The sequence below is a fragment of the Schistocerca serialis genome, chromosome 2 (genome assembly GCF_023864345.2).
Source record: "Schistocerca serialis cubense isolate TAMUIC-IGC-003099 chromosome 2, iqSchSeri2.2, whole genome shotgun sequence".
Classification (NCBI taxonomy): Eukaryota; Metazoa; Arthropoda; class Insecta; order Orthoptera; family Acrididae; genus Schistocerca; species Schistocerca serialis.
This window is the reverse complement of record NC_064639.1, coordinates 312,440,481-312,463,150: the sequence shown is the minus strand read 5'-3', so window position 1 is coordinate 312,463,150 and position 22,670 is coordinate 312,440,481. Positions and strand designations below refer to the sequence as shown.

Sequence of the window (22,670 nt, the reverse complement as noted above, 5' to 3'; positions counted from 1 at the left end):
ATCGATTTCATTAATGTTCACGCTGTTTAAGAAAGACCAAAAGGAATCAAAATAAAATAATTAAGTCTTCATCTGAATGGGAATTAATTACATGTGGTCACGTCAAGTTCCATCTAAGACTTATACTTTTCTCGTGTGTGTTAATGACCTTTCAACAGTTACCGTTTCTTTACCAGGTAATAAGTTTATTTTGTTTGTAGACGATACAAGCATTTCTATATATAGCAAATCAAATGCACCGGTAATTTTAGAAAGGCCTATTCATAAAACTTCCTCTTTTCAAGTCAATTCACACTCTGTAAACTCTGCAGAAAATTACTTTATGCAGCTTAGAACCTGCAAGAGGTTTCCAATAAATATTTTTTTATAAAATGTGAGGACATGCAGATAGAAGAGTTCGACAATCTTAAATTCTCACGATTCAAATTTGATAATGTCATGTAGGTGACGTAAAAATAAAAAACTGGCATACTTTGCTTACTGACGTTCCATGATGTACAATTTAATATTCTGGGATAACCCATTGGATCAAGTTAGAACTTTACAGGTACAAGAACATTTAATATTATTTATTTGTGACGTAAATTTGAGGATTAGTCTCCTTAAAGAACTGAGTGTACTAACTGCTGCTTTCTGAGAAAATTATTTCTTAATAAAACTTTTGAATACCATATGTCATATCTGTAGCTCAGTTCATGAAGTAAATACCAGTGATAGCAACACCTTCATAAAAAGTTAAAGTCACTCACTCTGGCCTGGAAAGGTGCTCTTCCTCAGGAACATACATTTTCTATAGTTTCTCATCAACTCAAAAATGTTTAGTTATTACCGTATATACTTGAATAGTCAGTGCACGGTTTCCCCAAATTTAATGACAAAAAACTGGGGTGCACTGTTATTCTAAGCAAGGTTGGTACTGCTCCACCTCCAACAATAGATGCCATTATACTATTGCATTGTTGTGGCCTCAATCTGTGACACATCAGTAGCATGTTAGAAGTATTAACAATGTCTTCAGAGTTATTAATTATGGCTTCAAGTTCTCGTTATCGCTCATACACTACTAAAAAAAACTGAAAATTATTGAAGAAGCCAAGAACATTGGTGAATGTGTAGCAAGAAGAAAGTATGACGTGAGCGAGAGTTTTATTCGCGACTGGCGGAAAAACAAAACCTGGCTTCAAGAAACTAACAATAATCTCCGGAGATTTCGGGCCAAAAAGCGAAACATACGGATCTGGAAAGAAGTCTCTGCGAGTATGTAGATGAGAAGCTACAATACGGATTGGCAGTGATGACTGAAATATGCCAACTTAAAGCACTGGCTTGAGCCAAGGTATTAGGCATTACCAGTTTCAAAATTAGCCGGGGCTGACCATCAAGATTTTTCAACTGAAATGGATAAGGATTCCGGAGGAAAACTACCATCGCTCAACGGCTTCCAGGCGATTACGAGGAAAAAAATAGTGTGTTTTCTTCGTTGCATGATAAATCTGCATCACGAACAGTCCTGGGTATTATCGCAAACTGGTAACGCAGATCAAACGTCACTCAGTTTTGAGATGCTGTTCGACAACACCGTGAACAGGAAAGGAGAATGCAGCATCATGATAGACATGGCTGCAGTGAGAAGAAAAGGTGTAAGTGATGTGTGTAATTGGCAACGGAAGAAAGCTACCATTTTACGTGATATTTAAAAGGAAAACTATTCAAAAAATATCAATGCAAGGGATATTAGTGTGAGTGAATCCGAAAGGATGGATAATGAGCTTGTGATTGACTGGGTGACACTTATTTGGCAACATCGACCTGATGCGTTACTGAATTTACATAATATGTTGGTCCTGGACACCTCCGGACATACAACTAAGAAAGTGCGAGACAATTACAAATAGGGAAAACTGACTCGGTCATTATCCCTCTAGGCCTAACATCCATCCTACAACCACTAGATGTGCGTATAAATCGGAAATTCAAAGCTGCACATAGACAGCAGTATATGCAATGGATGGTTGATGAAAACAGCAAGTTCAGACTGAGTGGAGAAATCAAATGGCCGGATTTGTCCCAGATTAGTGAGTGGGTAAAAAGTGCATGGGAGTCCATTCTGCAACCTGTCTTTTTTCTTTCTTTTTCTATTGTAGGTAGGGCTAGACTCCTGGCTGGCAGGGATTATGTTCTGCGGCCGGCCAGCTGTACGATGCTGAATCGGTTGCGTTTTACCGATTTATCAACCTGTACAACAGCATGTGAAGATTTTGACGTGTTTCTTCAAATCAAATGATATATGTAATTTTGAACACGTCATTACAGTAGAACAATTTTTTTTGTAACTAAAACAAATTAAAACAAAAAAAATTTTTACCTCCTTCAGAAGTAGAGTGCGCGGATTATTCGAGTATATACGGTAATAAGTACAGCTTAAGAGGACCATAATAGGTGTTTTGGTAGCCTACTTCTTTGACAAATTTCACAACAGTACTACTGAGAACACATTTTATTAACTATCATAACATGACTGCTATGCGACAACTGACTTTGGTGCAGTTTCAGTACAGTAATGTGATCTATGTAACTGCATTGATTAAGTGTTCTGTTGGTCCTTGGTAGAGTATTTTATACATTACGAATGAAAAACACACAATACTGATCCAATATTCTACAACATTTATTATTTATTTCACAAACTGGTTTTTGGCTGTTATGTCATCGTAGGTACAAAGATAAATGTGTGATATAGTGAAATTTTTGCAGGTTCCAAGGTTTTAAAGTAGTACATCTAGCCGTGCGGGGTAGCTGCGCGGTCTAGGGTGCCTCGTCACGGTTCACGTGACTCCCCCTGTCGGAGGTCCGAGCCCTCCCTCGGGCACGGCTGTGAATGTTGTCCTTAGCGTAAGTTAGATTAAGTAGTGTGTATGCCTATGGACCAAGGACCTCAGCAGTTTGGTCCCACAGGAACTTTCTACAAATTTCAAAATTTAGTAGGCCCTACATCTACAGAGTACCTCTGTTTACAAAGATGACAGTTGGTAATCTTAGATTCAGGAATAAAACAAGAGGAATTATTTCAGTGAAAATGTAATGTAAGATTACTGAACTAAGACAAAGTATGTGACACATTAACTAATGAACTATATAACAAATGACAACAATTGTTTTCAGAAGAAAATGAATTCTGTGCTCTGTCAGAGGCAATTTTTGTTTTTTATACATGACATTGGTGGACATTTTTTGCCCACTGATAAATACAGCACTTCAGCTTAGTAAAAGAGTGGAGTATAGAAAATCACTTGTAATTGTGACAAATTCTGTGTGTGTCAGCCTGGCAGCGCAATTTGCACTCACTTCAAGGAGCACCACAGAAATTGGAAACTTAGAAAAAGAGACTCTACTTGTGCAGACCACTTGCTTAAAGAAGACCATAGTTACAGGTGCAACATGAAGTGTTACGTCACATCCATAAAGGAAGGAAGACGGACTACCCTGAAATAGTGAATTAATAAACATATGTCCATCTGCCCAAGCTTAGTACTGGATGACCAAACACAATTCCCTTACGCACTACTTTTAGCTGCAGATACTGCTCATAATCCCATCCATGCCTTATTGTAAATTAACCCTCTTACTCAAATGGCCATTTTTTTCCCCTTTATTTCAGTTACTATAATTTCTTTTGTCCTGTTAAAAATTTTACTTCGTATAATCACTGCTGCTTCACTTATGTGGTTAATATCATTAACATATCTTTTCTGTTTGCAATTTAGGAACTATTAAAGACAAGATTATTTTGTTCAGCCACTCCATTGGAACATACCACCAAAATTTACTGTTCAATTTATTTTCTTTTAAGAATGATTGTAATAAGTTGTTATACAATTAATTAGTTAATTAAAATGTCCTATATTTTACTTAGTTAAATAATATTATACCACATTTTCACTGAAATAATTAAAGCACTCCATCTTCAGGCCACGAGTGGCCTACCGGGACCATCCGACCGCCGTGTCATCCTCTGAGGAGGATGCGGATAGGAGCAGCGTGGGGTCAGCACACCACTCTCCCGGTCATTACGGTGGTATTCTCGACCGAAGCCACTACTGTTCGGTCGAGTAGCTCCTCAATTGGCATCACGAGGCTGAGTGCACCCCGAAAAATGGCAACAGCGCGTGGCGGCTGGATGGTCACCCGTCCAAGTGCCGGCCACGCCCGACAGCGCTTAACTTCGGTGATCTCACAGGAACCGGTGTATCCACTGCAGCAAGGCCATTGCCACTGAAATAACTACTATCATTTTATTCCTAAATCTAATAGTAACAATTTTCATCTTTGGAATCGGAGGTACTCTGTAGAAGCACTAGTTTAAAATCTTAGATCCTACAAAAATTTCACTGCACCACATATTTATCTTTGTATCTGATGATGGCGTAACAGCCAAAAACTGGTTTATGAAATAAATTAATAGAACTGTAAAATATTACTCCAGTGTTGTGTCTGTTTTCATTGATAATGATCTGTGTTAGTAACCCCAGTAAACCTTTTTTTCTTTTTAAGCATTTTAGTGCACACACATTTATTGTTGCAGTAGAGTCCCCATTCCCAAAGGCATTTTGAAGCTATTGACAGCCCTGCCCTCCCCCCACTTCGAGAAGAACCCACCTTTAACTTTCGTGTCTGCATCAAGTGTTATCACATGGTTAATGTAACATCGTTTTTCAAAGTGTTAGAGCAATGTGTAGCTGAGGCAGGACATGGGAACCAGCCCAGTATTTACCTAGGTAGATGAGGAAAACAGTCTAAAAGCTTTGTCTGGGTTGGTCTGCGCACTAGCCCCTTCGTTAATCAATGAGGTGGAGTCGATATTGGGCCAGTGTGCCTCCCTGTGTTCTGGAAGTGAGTGACAACAAGTGTCTAGTGCAGTTGTTCGATCGGTAACTGATGCCACATGGCAGGTATTCAAGATTTAAGTGATTTGAATGTGGTGTTATAATCAGCACATGAGCAATGGGACACAGCATCTCCTAGGTAGCAATGAAGTGGGGATTTTCCAATACGACCATTTCACAAGTGTACTGTGAATATTAGGAACCTGGAAAAAAAAAAAAAAATCAAATTTCCAACATTGCTGTGGCCAGATAAAGATCCTGCAAGAACAGGACCAACGCTGACTGAAGAGAATCATTCAACATGACAGAAGTGCAACCCTTCCACAGATTGCTACAGATTTCAATGCTGGGACATCAGCAAGTGTCAGCGTGTGAACCATTCAACGAAGCCTCATTGATATGGGCTTTCGGAGCTGAAGATCCACTCGTGTACCCTAGATAACTGCACGACTCAAAGTATTATGCCTTGTCTGGGCCCATCAACACTGACATTGGGCTCGTTTCAAATTGTATTGAGCAGATGGACATGTACGGGTACGGAGACAACCTTATGGGTCAATGGACTCTGTATGTCAGCAGGGCACTGTTCAAGCTGGTGGGGGCTCTGTAATGGTGTGGAGCGTGTACAGTTGGAGTGATATTGGAGCCCTCATATGTCTAGAAATGACTTTGATGGGTGACACATACATAAGCATTGTGTCTGATCACCTGCACCCATTCGTGCCCATTTTGCATTCCAGCGGAACAATGTGACACCGCACATGTCCAGAGTTGCTACAGAGTGGCTCCAGGAATGCTCTGGTTTCTGCTGGCCACCAAACTCCCCAGATACGAATATTAATTGAGCACATCTGGGATGCCTTGCAAAGTGCTGTGCAGAAGAGATCTCCAACTCCTCATACTCTTAGGGATTTATGGACAGCCATGCAGGATTCATGGTGTCAGTTCCCCCCAGCACTACTGCACACAATAGTTGAGTCCATGCCGCATCGTGTCACGGCACTTCTGCATGCTCATGGGGTCCTACACAATATTAGTCAGGTGTACCAGTTTCTTTGGCTCTTCTGTGTATGTCCCATATCGTTGAAGATTCCTCATTTAGTGTCTAAGGAACAAAATTGAATCTAATCAGATTAAACTTTCAGATGGATATGCTTTGTGTAAACAGGAATACAAAGGAAATATTTTATATAGGGGAAAAAACTTAAAAAAAAAAAATTGTGAAATTTCATGCAAGTAAAATTATTATTCTTGCAGAAGTTATTGGTGCATGGCAAGAGATAACTGTAATTACAAAAATGTCATTTCCTTTTGAAATATAGTATATCCTTGTACTTTTTTCAGTTAGATTCCCATAGGCTTTAAAAAACACACAAGGGCTTTCAAAAATAAAATAAATGTACAACATACACATTGTACTACTAAGATAATTATTTACAAGCATAAATAATGTTCAAATAAATAAATGTTTGGCAGTATTACCATGAGGTGAGATTAGCTGGTGCTCCTGTTAAACATTTAATATTACATGGTTACAACACATGAAGACTTTTCCATGAATGCATCTGTAATTTAAATTCATTAGCACACTGCAACATTAATTTCCTGAATGTTTTACATAAATAGTCTCTACAGCATTAACATGGCTAATCAGGTACTCCAGTCTTAACTTCTGGAATGATGGTATACTTCCTTAAAATCTTGCATATATATATATATATATATATATATATATATATATATATATATATATATATATATATATATATTTTTAGAATGCGTTATTTGAGACCGTAGTTGTCTAAATATTTATTTTTAGGCATTTGCTCTTGAGAAAAGCAGCAAACATTTTTAACAAGAAGAGTTAAATTTAACAAAAAACATCTGTGTACATTATTTTGGAGGTAGGTGTTTTTGAGATTGCCTGTAATTTCTATGTTTACAAATGCCAGTTGAAAGGAATTTAGGAATTGGTCTGAATTGAATTATGAAGTAATAATGGTAATTTTTAACCTTTAAAATTTGCTGTTCCCTGTAATTAAGCATCTATAAATAACTGTGTTTGGAAATGTGGTGTTTGGCGTGGTCGTTATGTTCTAACATTTTTGAAGATTTTCATGTACCTAGAGTTCTTTGATTCATAAGTACTGTAGTATTATTTGAATTGATAACCATCCATGGTAAATGTCTTAACATTGTGTAAATAACCTTGACTGAGGTAGAAAATTGTATTAGCAATTGTAATGAAGAAGTAACATGCTGTATGCATTTCATAATAGCAGTGTGGTAGGGGCTATATGTAAATATCTGTTGGTAAAAATATTGGTGGAATAGTGAATTGTTCATGCATACAGTCGTTTGAGAGCCTGTGTTTTGTGTGCAAAGATGGCTAAAGATGGCTTTAACATAGTTGTTTAATAGATAACATAGTATGAAAATGGAACCTATGAACAGCACACACAGTAGTGTGACGATACTAAACTTTTCAGGTGCTACTCTGTATGTATCTACAGATGAAACTAAAAATATCATGGAGTACTGTCTTCAGTGCCCGACATAATCCATAATGCCATAGAACAGTCTCACAATACATCTGAGCTTTTTGCATAACTGGTAAATTTTCTTAAGGGCAGTCAAAAAGTAGTCCTATCCTGTTTCTCTCTCGGAATAATAAAAGAATCATCATAAGACTGAATTTGGCACATTTTCTTAGACCTTCTCACACATTCTGTGGCAGTCTGTTTCTTTAGTTCACAGATGTCACCAGCAAACAGTTGACATTGATAAGTTGTTGGGACAGTATTTCATGTCCAACTACAGCCAACATAATAGCTAGTCATGTCACAAATTTATGGTAAATGTGTGTAGAGATGCACCAGATATGAGTAATATTTGGCCATGTATGTAGCACTGGAACAATATTCCACAGGGAGAGTTGTAACTTGTTGATACAAACTTCTGATCTGGTATTTGATTACATACTCCTTAAGTTTTTTGTCATATTCAGTACCTGCGAAAGACATTGTTTATACCTGTCCCTATGAAGGATGCATTTAGAAAGCAGCATGGAGATGCTGAATTTTCCAAATGGGCAAAATGTGCCAAACATTCACTGTACATAAAATGTACTGTCAAATTAATGTTCTGAAAAGTCACTTTCCCTCTTGTTTCAGTTTACATAGATATTGCTTATGTTCACAATACTGCAAGACCTTGACAACTATTTTAAAGAGTTGGTGATATAAAACTGTTAAATACATTTAAAAAATCATGGCACAATTGCTGTATATCAATTTAGTAAAACTACCACTTTTGGTCATACAATAGACCATCTTCAAGTATGAAAAAGACATTATTTGGAGAACATACATCCAATCATCCTCATTTGTTTCTAGGTCAACATTACACTTTAACTGCATCAAAATAATAGAATGTTGGAATGTAATCACTTCCTTCCTTAGGAAATATGTTAATAAGCCTAACAAATTAACTACACTAAAATTATAGACTGCTTTCTTCTGATGTATAAATCAGATACATTTGTGCATTTTATAATTCAGAAGCAGTTAATGTATAATGTTGATAAAGATTCAAATGATCATGATTGGACACATATCCAGCAATTAGTGTGATATTTTTTATACTTGACAATGGTATGATGACTGGCCAAAACTGGCAATTTTAATAAACTGTTATACAGCTATTGTGCCAAATTATGATTTTCTAAAAGCTTTCCAGACTTCGCTGTGACAACCTACTTCACCAGTCCTAGACTTCTCAGAATTTTACTCAACTATTCTCCACTTTTGTAAAGATTGACCAACAAACTGCAGCGTGTCTTCTTCAAACTACAGGTGGAAAGTAAGTGTTAATCTTTATAGTTTTCCATTTTCTTTGGCTTTCTTTTATACACACATACAGGTGCCAGATACGGTGCACACCTTTCACGCATCACTTCTGCGACGCCTTATCCGTCCATCCGTGACCTCGACTACCACTCGGTTGTGGAGCAATAACAAAAAGGCCACCCTAGGCACACGCTTCCCCGAGGTTCCGGCACAGGTGCAGAGAAGAGTGTTCTGCAGTGTACGACGCGATGCTCCGGATCTGACATTTACTTGACGCATGTCGTCCCGACCTCGACCTCCCCCGGAGAAGGACAAGTGTACGATTTCGCGTCGACACACAACTGCCCATTAAAAACTTCATTACCGGGGCACGTGAGAACAGTCTTCGTTCCGTCGATACAGAAGTAGTACGTCCGGCACCCCGAGGTGACATTTTGGAAGAAACCGTTGAGATTACCATCACATTCGGGGCTCGAGGACAGTACCTCGACACTGCCACAAGTGTACGAATCGGCGCTCACACAGTCTTGGCCGTTAAAGAGTTTATGGCCGGGGCACACGGAGGTGGAGTCGAGCTGCCGTGCCCGGCAGGTGAAGTAACGGCGGCAGCCTGCACCCTCGTCAGGGTATGTGCCGTCCGACCTGGTGGCACAGGAAGGGCCAGTGACAGAGTCGACCAGACGACTACCACCGTCAGGACACCGGAAGGCCAAAGGCTCGACGCAGCGCCGACCGTCGAACACTCTGTCGCCGTCGCACGTGAGCGCCGTGATCTTGTAACCGCCGAGGCAGAAGAAGTACTTGCGGCAGCCGGAGTCCGTGTCGAAGTGGTAGCCGTCGGAGAGACCGACGCAGTCGTCCGACTTGTAAGGGCACTTGTAAGTGTCAGGGTCGACGCACTCCTTGCCGTCGAAGACGTAGGAACCGGAGCAGACGTAGGTGATCTTGTGGCCGTTGGAACAGTAGTAGTAGGAGCGGCAGCCGAGGTCCGGGTCGCGGTAGTAGCCGTCGGCGGCGCCCTGGCAGGATCCGGGCGCCGGTGAGGAGGCGGCGGCGAACCCGGCCGGCACTGCGGGCGGCCGCCGGCAGCCTCGCTCCGCCGGCACGCAGTCGCGCCCGTCGAACACCTGGCCGCGCCGGCACGACAGCAGCGTGCGGTTCCCGTCCGCCGAGCAGTAGTAGTACCTGCAGCACCGACGCTCCCTCGCTATTCTGCCCAGAGCCGAATACCAGGCGCGGTTTTCCCGCTTACAAAGTGTACATCTAAATTTACATATACACTACTGGCCATTAAAATTGCTACACCAAGAGGAAATGCAGATGATAAACGGGTATTCATTGGACGAATATATTATACTAGAACTGACATGTAATTACATTTTCACGCAGTTTAGGTGCATAGATTCTGAGAAATCAGTACCCAGAACAACCACCTCTGGCTGTAATAACGGCCTTGATACGCCTGGGCATTGAGTCAAACAGAGCTTGGATGGCGTGTACAGGTACAGCTACCCATGCAGCTTCAACACGATACCACAGTTCATCAAGAGTAGTGACTGGCGTATTGTGACGAGCGAGTTGCTCGGGCACCATTGACCAGACGTTTTCAATTGGTGAGATATCTGGACAATGTGCTGACCAGCGCAGCAGTCGAACATTTTCTGTATCCAGAAAGGCCTGTACAGGACCTGCAACATGCGGTCGTGCATTATCCTGCTGAAATGTAGGGTTTTGCAGGGATCGAATGAAGGGTAGAGTCATGGGTCGTAACACATCTGAAATGTAACGTCCACTGTTCAAAATGCCATCAATCCGAACAATAAGTGACCGAGACGTGTAACCAATGACACCCCATACCATCACGCCGTGTGATACGCCAGTATGACGATGACGAATAAACGCTTCCAATGTGCGTTCACCACGATGTCGCCAAACACGGATGCGATCATCACGATGCTGTAAACAGAACCTGGATTAATCTGAAAAAATGACGTTTTGCCATTCGTGCACCCAAGTTTGTCGTTGAGTACACCATCGCAGGTGCTCCTGTCTGTGATGCAGCGTCAAGGGTAACCGCAGTCATGGTCTCCGAGCTGATAGTCCATGCTGCTCCGAACGTCGTCGAACTGTTCGTGCAGATGGTTGTTGTCTTGCAAACGTCCCCATCTGTTGACTCAGTGATCGAGATGTGGCTGCACGATCCATTACAGCCATGCGGATAAGATGCCTGTCAACTCGTCTGCTAGTGATACGAGACCGTTGGGATCCGTATTACCCTCCTGAACCCACCGATTCCATATTCTGCTAACAGTCATTGGATCTCGACCAACGCGAGCAATAATGTCACGATACGATAAACAGCAATCGTGATAGGCTACAATCCGACTTTTATCAAAGTCGGCAACGTGATTGTACGCATTTCTCTCCTTACACGAGGCATCACAACAACTTTTCACCAGACAACAGCGGTCAACTGCTGTTTGTGTATGAGAAATTGTTTGGAAACTTTCCTCATGTCAGCACGTTGTAGGTATCGCCACCGGCACCATCCTTGTGTGAATGCTCTAAAAAGCTAATCATTTGCATATCACAGCATCATCTTCCTGTCGGTTAAACTTCGCGTCTGTAGCACGTCATCTTCGTGGTGTAGCAATTTTAATGACCAGTAGTGTAGTTTGCTCACTATATTACGAAAATTGATCAGTCTGTAGATTTCACATTACGGAAACCTACTTATAAGAAAAGCTGGTATCTTTAAAAACCGCAGTTAGTTTTCATTTCATTTATGCACTGTATAAAAAATACGCCTCTTGTATTTACTAAAACTCCAAATTTCAAATGAGCTATGGAAAATCGTAATTTATTATTCATCAGACAACTAGCTTTCAGCGCATTGAAAAAAGTAATTAACATCACCAGAAATTATTTCTCTTGACACAAAAGTTGAATATTACAATATGTGAAGAAACCATATGACGTGACGTATTTTGAAAGTTCTGTATTTTATTTGAGAAATAGATCAAATATCTTTTGTTACTGTTTTGATTCTCAGATTTTTATAATTATAAAGAAATGATATTTTCCTTAAATTCTCCAGTGTTACAAAAACCGAATGTCATTGTGACATTTAATTTGACAGTATAATTCTAGAACATTCTGGACAACGCTGTTGTGCTATATACATAACCGATTGCATGTCAGACAGTTCATATTTGTCACAGATGTTTTCAAGCACTCGTACATGACTTATCTCAAGTAGTATGTACGCTTGTTGTGAAAAACTCTTAGCAAACAAGTCTCTCTTGTGTTATAAATGTTATGATGTACATGTGCAGACAAACAAATGATTAAAATTTCAGAAAAATTGGATGATTTATTCAAGAGAAAGAGGTTCATTAACTGAGCAAGTAAAAACACGGTGGTCCACCTTTAGCCCTCACGCAAACAGTTATTCGGCTTGGCATTGATTTAGAGAGTTGTTGGATGTCTTCCTGAGGGATATTGTGCGAAATTCTGTCCCACTGGCGCGTCAGATCGTCAAAATCCCTAGCTGGTAGAGGGCCTTGCCGATAATGCTCCAAACGTTCTCAACTGGGGAGAAGTGCGGTCACGTCGCTGGCCAAGGTACGGTTTGGCACGCACGAAGACAAGTAGTAGACACTCTCGCCGTGTGAAGGCGGGCCCTATCCTGCTGAAGTGTAAGCCTAGGACGGCTTGCCATGAAGGGCAACAAAACGGGGCGTAGAATATCGTCGACGTACTGCTGTGACACGGAAACAAATGGCACCCAGACCATCACTTCCGGTTGTCGGGCCGTATGGTGGCTGATAGCCAGGTTGGTATCGCACCACTGTCCTGGACATCCCCGCACACGTCTTTGTTAGTCGTTGGGCCTCAGTTCGAAGCGGTACTAATCACCGAAGACAATTATACTCCACCCAATGATATTCCAGGCTGAAGACGTGTCAGGAGATTCCTTGGACAGCGGTTCGATACCACCCTGACTGTCACCCGCTGTACAGCTAAACAACCAGGACTGATGGTAGGGGGTGCCGTTTTCTTTTCGTAGCAGGACCCTTTTGGTTGTCATCCGTAGCACCTTTACAGCAGAGCAGGTACGTCGACGATATTCCACGCCCCATTTTGTTGCCCTACATGGCAAGTCGCCCGGGCATACATTTCAGCAAGATAATGCCCGCCCGAACAAGGCAAGAGTTTCTACTGCTGATCTTCGTGCTTTCCAACCATACCATGACCAGCACCATCGCCGGATCTCTCCCCAATTGAGAACGTTTGGAGCATTATGGACAGGGCCCTTCAACCAACTCGGGACAGAATTTGGCACGCTATCCGTCAGGAAGACATCCGGCAACTCTGTCAATCAAAATGAAGCCGAATAACTATTGGCAAAGCGGCCAGGGGTTAACGAATGCGTTATTGACTTGCTCAATTTGTGAAGCTCTTTCTCTTGAATAAATCAAGTAATTTTTCTGAAATTGTAATCATTTGTTTGTCTATACATGTACATCACAACCACTGATTTCAGTTCCATTCGGATAATTCCTTCGTGGTGCATCTTTTTCCATCGTACTAGGTTGTATGTGTTTCGTTACGAAAAATAGCGCGCAAACAGTTTTCTTTCGTATTATAAACTGTAAGTTGTATTTTACTACACGGGATAGGCAAAATAATGTGAACACCTGTATTTACTTGGGAATGGTGTATTAATAAGGGGTTGGACGCCCATTTGCCCGTCGTACAACTGCGACTCTTCTAGGAATACTGGCATACAATGATTGCATAGTCTCCAGTGGAATACTATGCCACTCTTTGATCAGAACGTCTTCTAATTCATATAGTGACGAGCGAGACGGAAATCTGCTCTGGAGTCTGCGCTCCAATACCGCCCACAAAGGTTCGGTAACTTTAAAGTCCGAGGACTGTGCTGGCCAAGGACAACGCTGCAGTTCAGGTGCATGCTCCTCATACCACGATTGTACTGTCCTGGCTTTGTGAACTGGTGCATTATTGTCCTGAAACATGGCATCATTGTTGGGGAACAACATTTGAATCATGTGGTGCACCTGATCATTAAAATCTTTGACTGTAACACGGCCTTTGAGAGTAATGATGGGACCAAGAGAATACCATGATATGGCTAACCACACCATCACACTTCCATTTCCATGCTTAACCGTTGGAATCAAGCAATCAGATTGTAGGCTTCTTTTGGGGTTCTCCAGACATAAATCCGGCCCATATTGGAAATAATGAAACAGTTAACTCGTCGGACCATATGACGTGTTTCCATTGATCATCCGTCCAGGATTGATGCTCGTAACACCATGTTTTACGCTCCTTTGCGTCGGTTGTTGTCACTAATGGTTTCGGTATAGCAGCTCGTCCATGAACATTCGCTTTGTGGAGTTCTCGGTGGACATTGTCGATAGATACGGGATCCCGAACGTGGCTATTCATTTCCGCAATCACTTCAGCCGCCGTAGTTACGTGTTGTTTTTATACAATTCGTGTTAGTGTACGACGATCTCTGTCATATACTTTTGATTTGCGCCCACTTAAAGTAGTAAAGGAGTTTTGCTATTTGGGGAGCAAAATAACTGATGATGGTCGAAGTAGAGAGGATATAAATTGTAGACTGGCAATGGCAAGGAAAGCGTTTCTGAAGAAGAGAAATTTGTTAACATCGAGTATAGATTTAAAAGTCAGGAAGTCGTTTCTGAAAGTACACTCCTGGAAATTGAAATAAGAACACCATGAATTCATTGTCCCAGGAAGGGGAAAATTTATTGACACATTCATGGGGTCAGATACGTCACATGATCACACTGACAGAACCACCGGCACACAGACACAGGCAACAGAGCATGCACAATGTCGGCACTAGTACAGTGTATATCCACCTTTCGCAGCAATGCAGGCTGCTATTCTCCCATGGAGACGATCGTAGAGATGCTGGATGTAGTCCTGTGGAACGGCTTGCCATGCCATTTCCACCTGGCGCCTCAGTTGGACCAGCGTTCGTGCTGGACGTGCAGACCGCGTGAGACGACGCTTCATCCAGTCCCAAACATGCTCAGTGGGGGACAGATCCGGAGATCTTGCTGGCCAGGGTAGTTGACTTACACCTTCTAGAGCACGTTGGGTGGAACGGGATACATGCGGACGTGCATTGTCCTGTTGGAACAGCAAGTTCCCTTGCCGGTCTAGAAATGGTAGAACGATGGGTTCGATGACGGTTTGGATGTACCGTGCACTATTCAGTGTCCCCTCGACGATCACCAGTGGTGTACGGCCAGTGTAGGAGATCGCTCCCCACACCATGATGCCGGGTGTTGGCCCTGTGTGCCTCGGTCGTATGCAGTCCTGATTGTGGCGCTCACCTGCACGGCGCCAAACACGCATACGACCATCATTGGCACCAAGGCAGAAGCGACTCTCATCGCTGAAGACGACACGTCTCCATTCGTCCCTCCATTCACGCCTGTCGCGACACCATTGGAGGCGGGCTGCACGATGTTGGGGCGTGAGCGGATGACGGCCTAACGGTGTGCGGGACCGTAGCCCAGCTTCATGGAGACGGTTGCGAATGGTCCTCGCCGATACCCCAGGAGCAACAGTGTCCCTAATTTGCTGGGAAGTGGCGGTGCGGTCCCCTACGGCACTGCGTAGGATCCTACGGTCTTGGCGTGCATCCGTGCGTCGCTGCGGTCCGGTCCCAGGTCGACGGGCACGTGCACCATCCGCCGACTACTGGCGACAACATCGATGTACTGTGGAGACCTCACGCCCCACGTGTTGAGCAATTCGGCGGTACGTCCACCCGGCCTCCCGCATGCCCACTATACGCCCTCGCTCAAAGTCCGTCAACTGCACATACGGTTCGCGTCCACGCTGTCGCGGCATGCTACCAGTGTTAAAGACTGCGATAGAGCTCCGTATGCCACGGCAAACTGGCTGACACTGACGGCGGCGGTGCACAAATGCTGCGCAGCTTGCGCCATTCGACGGCCAACACCGCGGTTCCTGGTGTGTCCGCTGTGCCGTGCGTGTGATCATTGCTTGTACAGCCCTCTCGCAGTGTCCGGAGCAAGTATGGTGGGTCTGACACACCGGTGTCAATGTGTTCTTTTTTCCATTTCCAGGAGTGTATTTGTATGGAGTGTAGCTATGTATGGAAGTGAATCATGAACGATAAATAGTTTGGACAAGAAAAGAATAGAAGCTTTCGAAATGTGGTGCTACAGAAGAATGTTGAAGATTAGATGGGTAGGTCACATAACTAATGAGGAGGTATTGAATAGAATTGGGGAGAAGAGGAGTTTGTGGCAGAACTTGACTAGAAGAAGGGATCGGTTGGTAGGACATGTTCTGAGGCATCAAGGGCTCACCAATTTAGAATTGGAGGAGAGCGTGAAGGGTAAAAATCATAGAGGGAGACCAAGAGACGAATACACTAAGCAGATTCAGAAGGATGTAGGTTTCAGTAGGTACTGGGAGATGAAGAATCTTGCACAGGATAGAGTAGCATGGAGAACTGCATCAAACCAGTCTCAGGACTGAAGACCAGAACAACAACATTACGTTTACTCGATGATGTCCTTCGATGTTTCATGTAGGCTGTCATGACTCTTGAAACAGTTGCTCTTGAAACATTCAGTAAGTTTGCTGTCTTGGTTACTAATGCTCCATCTAATCGGGCCCCCACAATCTGCCTACTTTGGAACCCTGTTAGGTCTTTCATTGTACGTCGACCTCGGCCCCTGAATGCACATACGAAGTGTGTATCACTCGTTAACAACTTGCACTGATGCCTAGACCATATTGAACACGCACAGTCCAGAGCGACACGTGCCTTACCTGCGTTGTTGACCGCCAAACACAACCATCTCATTACTACACTGTTCACATCATTTTGCCTATCCCCTGCTATGTGTGACGTGCCAAATATGAAATACACTACTGGCCACGAAGATGACGTGCTACAGACGCGAAATTTAACCGACAGGAAGAAGATGCTGTGATATGCAAATGATTAGCTTTTCAGACCATTCACACAAGGTTGGCGCCGGTGGCGACACCTACAACGGCCGGCAGAGGTGGCCGAGTGGTTCTAGGCGCTACAGTCTGGAACCGCGCGACCGCTACGGTCGCAGGTTCGAATCCTGCCTCAGGAATGGATGTGTATTCTTTCCTTAGGTTAGTTAGGTTTAAGTAGTTCTATGTTCTAGGGGCTGATGATCCCAGAAGTTAAGTCCCATAGTGCTCAGAGCCATTTGAATCATTTTTTTGACACCTACAACGTGCTGACATGAGGAAAGTTTCCAACCGATTTCTCATACACAAACAGCAGTTGACCTGCGTTGCCGGGTGAAACGTTGTTGTGATGCCTCGTGTAAGGAGCAGAAATGCGTACCATCACGTTTCGAACTTTGATTAAGGTCGGATTGCAGCCCGTCGCGATTGCGGTTTATCGTATCGCGTTGGTCGAGATCCAGTGACTGTTAGCAGAATATGGAATCGGTGGGTTCAGGAGGGTAATACGGAACGCCGTGCTGGATCCCAACGGCCTCGTATCACTAACAGTCGAGATGACAGGCACCTTATCCGCATGGCTGTAACGGATCGTGCAGCCACGTCTCGATCCCTGAGTCGACAGATGGGGACGTTTGCAAGACAACAGCCATCTGCACGAAAAGTTCGACGATGTTAGCAGCAGCATGGACTATCAGCTCGGAGACCATGGCTGCGGTTACCCTTGACGCTGCATCACAGACAGGAGCGCCTGCGATGGTGTACTGAACGACGAACCTGGGTGCACGAATGGCAAAACGTCATTTTTTCGGATGAATCCAGGTTCTGTTTACAGCATCATAATGGTCGCATCCGTGTTTGGCGACATCGCGGTGAACGCACATTGGAAGCGTGTATTCGCCATCGCCATACTGGCGTATCACCCGCCGTGATGGTTACACGTCTCGGTCACCTCTTGTTCGCATTGACGGAACTTTGAACAGTGGACGTTACATTTCAGATGTGTTACGACCCGTGGCTCTACCCTTCATTCGATCCCTGCGAACCCCTTCATTTCAGCAGGATAATGCACGACCGCATGTTGCAGGTCCTGTACGGGCATTTTTGGATACAGAAAATGTTCGACTGCTGCCCCGGCCAACACATTCTCCGGATCTCTCACCAGTTGAAAACGTCTGGTCAATGGTGGCCGAGCTACTGGCTCGTCACAATACGCCAGTCACTACTCTTGATGAACTGTGGTATCGTGTTGAAGCTGCATGGGTAGCTGTACCTGTACACGCCATCCAAGCTATGCTTGCCTCAATGCCCAGGCGTATCAAGGCCATTATTACGGCCAGAGATGGTTGTTCAAATGGTTAAAATGGCTCTGAGCACTATGGGACTTAACTGCTGTGGTCATCAGTCCCCTAGAACTTAGAACTACTTAAACCTAACTAACCTAAGGACATCACACACACCCATGCCCGAGGCAGGATTCGAACCTGCGACCGTAGCGCAGATGGATGTTCTGGGTACTGATTTCTCAGGATCTATGCACCCAAACTGCGTGAAAATGTAATCACATGTTAGTTCTAGTATAATATATTCGTCCAACGAATACCCGTTCATCATCTGCGTGTCTTCTTGGTGTAGCAATTTTAATGGCCAGTGGTGTAAATCAGGACGAAATGTTAAGAAATAGCGTGTTTGCTGCCAAGTGAACAACATCTGGAGTTATTCATTAGAGGACGAGTGGCGCATTTTCAACAAAGAAAAGATGAGTTTTTATCTTTCGACATCATTGTTCATGAAATTTGTAACTGGCTCCACTTTCCTGCATTTCTAAATGTACTAAATTAGCGAACATTGTTGAAAACTGGTGGAATCTTACATAGTTTCGCAAATTACGTCATTTCAAAAGGGCGTGGCGAGTTTCCTTGACCATTCATTCTTTAAGCGACCTCGTGCTCCGTCGCTGATGCCGCTCTGCCGATGGCTCACCTCGTGCAACTGGCAGCGTCGGCGTAAAAGCCGGGCCGCCGTCCGGCGCAGCCCGACCACGGGTGCGGCCCGGCGCAGAGGAAGCCGTCGGCGTCGGCGTCGGCGTTGGGCAGGCAGCGCGCGCTGGCGCGATCCCAGGCGGCGTCCTCGCTGCAGGCGCCCCACAACAGCGTGCGGCCCGCCGCGCACAGCACGTAGCCGCGGCAGCCGCGCGTCGAGAAGTCCGCGTGGAAGCCGTCCGCCAGGCGCGAGCACGCGTCTCCGCCCGCCGCGCCGCGAGACTCGCTGCTAACCGCCTGCTCCGACAACACGACGCACTGCGTCACGCTCTGCGGTCTGAGTTCACATCACTTACACTGACGGAAAAAAAATCGCAACTCCGTGAAAGAGTTGGGCGTCATAAACGAATGTTGGTATGCGTATTTCTACAGTGTGGTCCATTCATACTGACCGGGCCAAATAGCTCACGAAATAAGCATCAAACGAAAAAACTACAAAGGACGAAATTCGTCTAGCTAGAAGAGGGAAACCAGATGGCGCTATGGTTGGCCCGCTAGATGGTGCTGCCATAGGTCAAACGGATATCAACTGCGTTTTTTTAAATAGCAACCCCCATTTTTTATTACATATTCGTGTAGTACGTAAAGAAATATGAATGTTTTAGTTGGACCACTTTTTTCGCTTTGTGGTGGATGGCGCTGTAATGGTTACAAACTTATAAGTACGTGTTATCACGTAACATTCCACCAGTGCGGACGGTGCTTGCTTCGTGATACATTACCCGTCTTAAAATGGACCGTTTACCAATTGCGGACAAGGTCGATATCGTGTTGATGTATGGCTATTGTGATCAAAACGCCCAACGGGCGTGTGTTATGTATGCTGCTCGGTATCCTGGACGACATCATCCAAGTGTCCGGACCGTGCACCAGATAGTTACGTTATTTAAGGAAACAGCAAGAGTTCAGCCACATGTGAAACGTCAACCACGACCTGCAACAAATGATGATGCCCAAGTAGCTGTTTAAGCTGTCGCGGCTAATCCGCACATCAGTAGCAGTCAAATTGTGCGAGAATCGGGAATCTCAAAAACGTCGGTGTTGAGAATGCTACATCAATATCGATTGTACCCGTACCATATTTCTATGCACCAGGAATTGCATGGCGACGACATTGAACGTCGTGTACAGTTCTGCCACTGGGCAAAAGAGAAATTACGGGACGATGACAGATTTTTTGCACGCGTTAATTAGCGATGAAGCGTCATTCACCAACAGCGGTAACGTAAACCAGCATAATATGCACTATTGGGCAACGGAAAATCCACGATGGCTGCGACAAGTGGAACATCAGCGACCTTGGCGGTTTAATGTATGGTACGGCATTCTGGGAGGAAGGATAATTGGCCCCCATTTTATCGATGGCAATCTGATTTCCTACGTAATGTTCTACCAATGTTAGTACAAGATGTTTCACTGCATGACAGAATGGCGATGTACTTCCGACATGATGATTGTCCGGCACATAGCTCGCGTGCGGTTGAAGCAGTATTGAATAGCATATTGCATGACAGGTGGACTGGTCGTCGAAGCACCATACTATGGCCCGCACGTTCACCGAATCGCACGTCCTCGGATTTCTTTCTTTCTGTGGCGAAAATTGAAGGATATTTGCTATCGTGATCCACCGACTTAGCCTGACAACATGCGTCAGCGCATTGTCAATGCATGTGCGAACATTACGGAAGGCAAACTACTCGCTGTTGAGAGGAATGTCGTTACATGTATTGCCAAATGCATTGAGGTTGACGGACATAATTTTGAGCATTTATTAGATTAATGTGGTATTCACGCTGTAACAGCATGATTTCTCAGAAATAAGTTCACAAAGGTACATGTATCACATTGGAACAACCGAAATAAAATGTTCAGACGTGCCTACGTTCTGTATTTTAATTTAAAAAACCTACCTGTTACCAACTGGTCGTCCAAAATTGTGAGCCATATGTTTGTGACTATTACAGCGCCATCTGTCACAAAGCGAAAAAAGTGGTCCAACTAAAACATTCACATTTCTTTACGTACTACACGAATATGTAATAAAAATGGGGGTTCCTATTTGAAAAAACGCAGTTGATATCCGTTTGACCTATGGCAGCGCCATCTAGCGGGACAACCACAGAGCCATCTGGTTTCCCCCTTCAAGCTAGACAAGTTTCGTTTCTTGTAGTTTTTTCGTTTGACGCTTATTTCGTGAGATATTTGGCCCGGTCACGATCAATGGCCACCCTGTATATCTGAAACATGATGTCTGTTCAAATTTCGCGCCAATCGCGTAAGAGTGGCACTAGTAGCGCCACTATGAGGATGCAAATCAGGTTAGCTTTAAATACGCTCGTGAGCGTTAGCTACAGCATGTGATCAAAAGTATCCGGACATCTAGCTGAAAATGACTTACAAGTTCGTGGCGCCCTCCATCGGTAATGCTGGAATGCTGTGTTGGCCCACCCTTAACCTTGATGACACCTTCCACTCTCTCAGGCATACCTTCAATCTGGTGCTGGAAGGTTTCTTGGGGAATGGCAGCCCATTCTTCAAGGAGTGCTGCACTGAGGACAGGTATCGATGTCGGTCGGTGAGGCCTGGCACGAAGTCAGCGTTCCAAAACATCCCAGAGGGGCTCTAAAGTTTCAGGTCAGGACTCTGTGCTGGCCAGTCCATTACACGGATGTTATTCTCGTGTAACCACTCCACCACAGGCTGTACATCCGTACATTATGAACAGGTGCTCGATCGTGTTGAAAGATGCAATCGCCATCCCCGAATTGCTCTTCAACAGTGGAAGCAAGAAGGTGCTTAACTCGTCAACATAGACCTGTACTGTGATAGTGCCACGTAAAACAAGAAGGGGTGCAAGCCCCCTCCATGAAAAACACGATCGCACAATAAAACCACCGTCTCCGAATTTTACTGTTGGCACTACACACGCTGACAGATGACGTTCACTGGGTATTCGCCATATCCACACCCCGCCATCGGATCGCCACAGTGAAAATCAGAAGCGTTTTCTTTGCACATTTAGTTACACCTTCCAGGTACTTCACTACATAGTCGCCGCTCCGACTTAGATATTTGTCGGAGCGCTATACCAAATTTCCAACACCACCGTCATAGAAGGCAGCCGCCCGTGCTTTCCGATAATTCTCTACGCTGGTCTATATCGCGTAGCTTGAGCCCTAGTGTTGTCTTCGTATCCAGCGTTTCATGTGAACAGAGGTGATACTCAGGACGAGCCAACTAGGGCTGTGTTGTGGGTGATCGAACACTTCCCATCGAAAAGGCTGCAGGAGAGTCTTCATTGTCCCTGCAGAGTGGAGCTGAGAATTGCCGTTAAGGAGGAAGTGTGTCACAGTTGTATTAGGTGGACTGCATTCATTAAGGCGAAGCCTCTCAGCCGGCCCTCCTACTTGGCGGAAGACATTATTGTTCTAGACATCTTTACTCGCTCATAGTGCGCTCACATCTGAAAACAGCGCCTTGATACGATCGACAGGCATACTAGAGACACTGCCCAAAACGTCTGTGAAAAGCCTCATCGGATTTCACAGTGGTTTCCATTTCGCGACCGATCATTCCTCACTTTCCGAATAGCCCTCGTATTTGACAGCGTTGTGTGTGCTGTTTGTATCAGCACAGCAGCACATCCCTGACTGAAAGCACTGTCAGGGCTATGGACAATAACATTCCTGAAATGGAGTGGCTTGACCAAAATCTTGACCTTAACCTAATGGGACATCTTTGAGATGAGTTAGAACGTCGACTTCCTCTACAGCCGAGTGTCCAACGCCACTACTCTCTCTGATTCCGGCTCTTGAGTAATAATGGGGTGCTATTTTCCAGACATT

General features: G+C 44.2%; 1 protein-coding gene across 1 annotated transcript in view; it reads right to left on the bottom strand.

Moving 5' to 3' along the window:
• Positions 1-6,636: 6,636 nt before the first annotated feature.
• The window catches only part of LOC126455937 (uncharacterized), a 249,628-nt gene continuing 233,594 nt past the window's right edge, over positions 6,637-22,670 (bottom strand). The window contains exons 8-9 of the mRNA XM_050091695.1: positions 18,767-19,062; positions 6,637-9,916 (exon numbers count right to left, since the gene is read on the bottom strand). Coding sequence (XP_049947652.1) covers positions 8,998-9,916; positions 18,767-19,062 — 1,215 coding nt within the window. The 3' untranslated portion in view covers positions 6,637-8,997. The remainder of the gene's footprint in view (positions 9,917-18,766; positions 19,063-22,670) is intronic.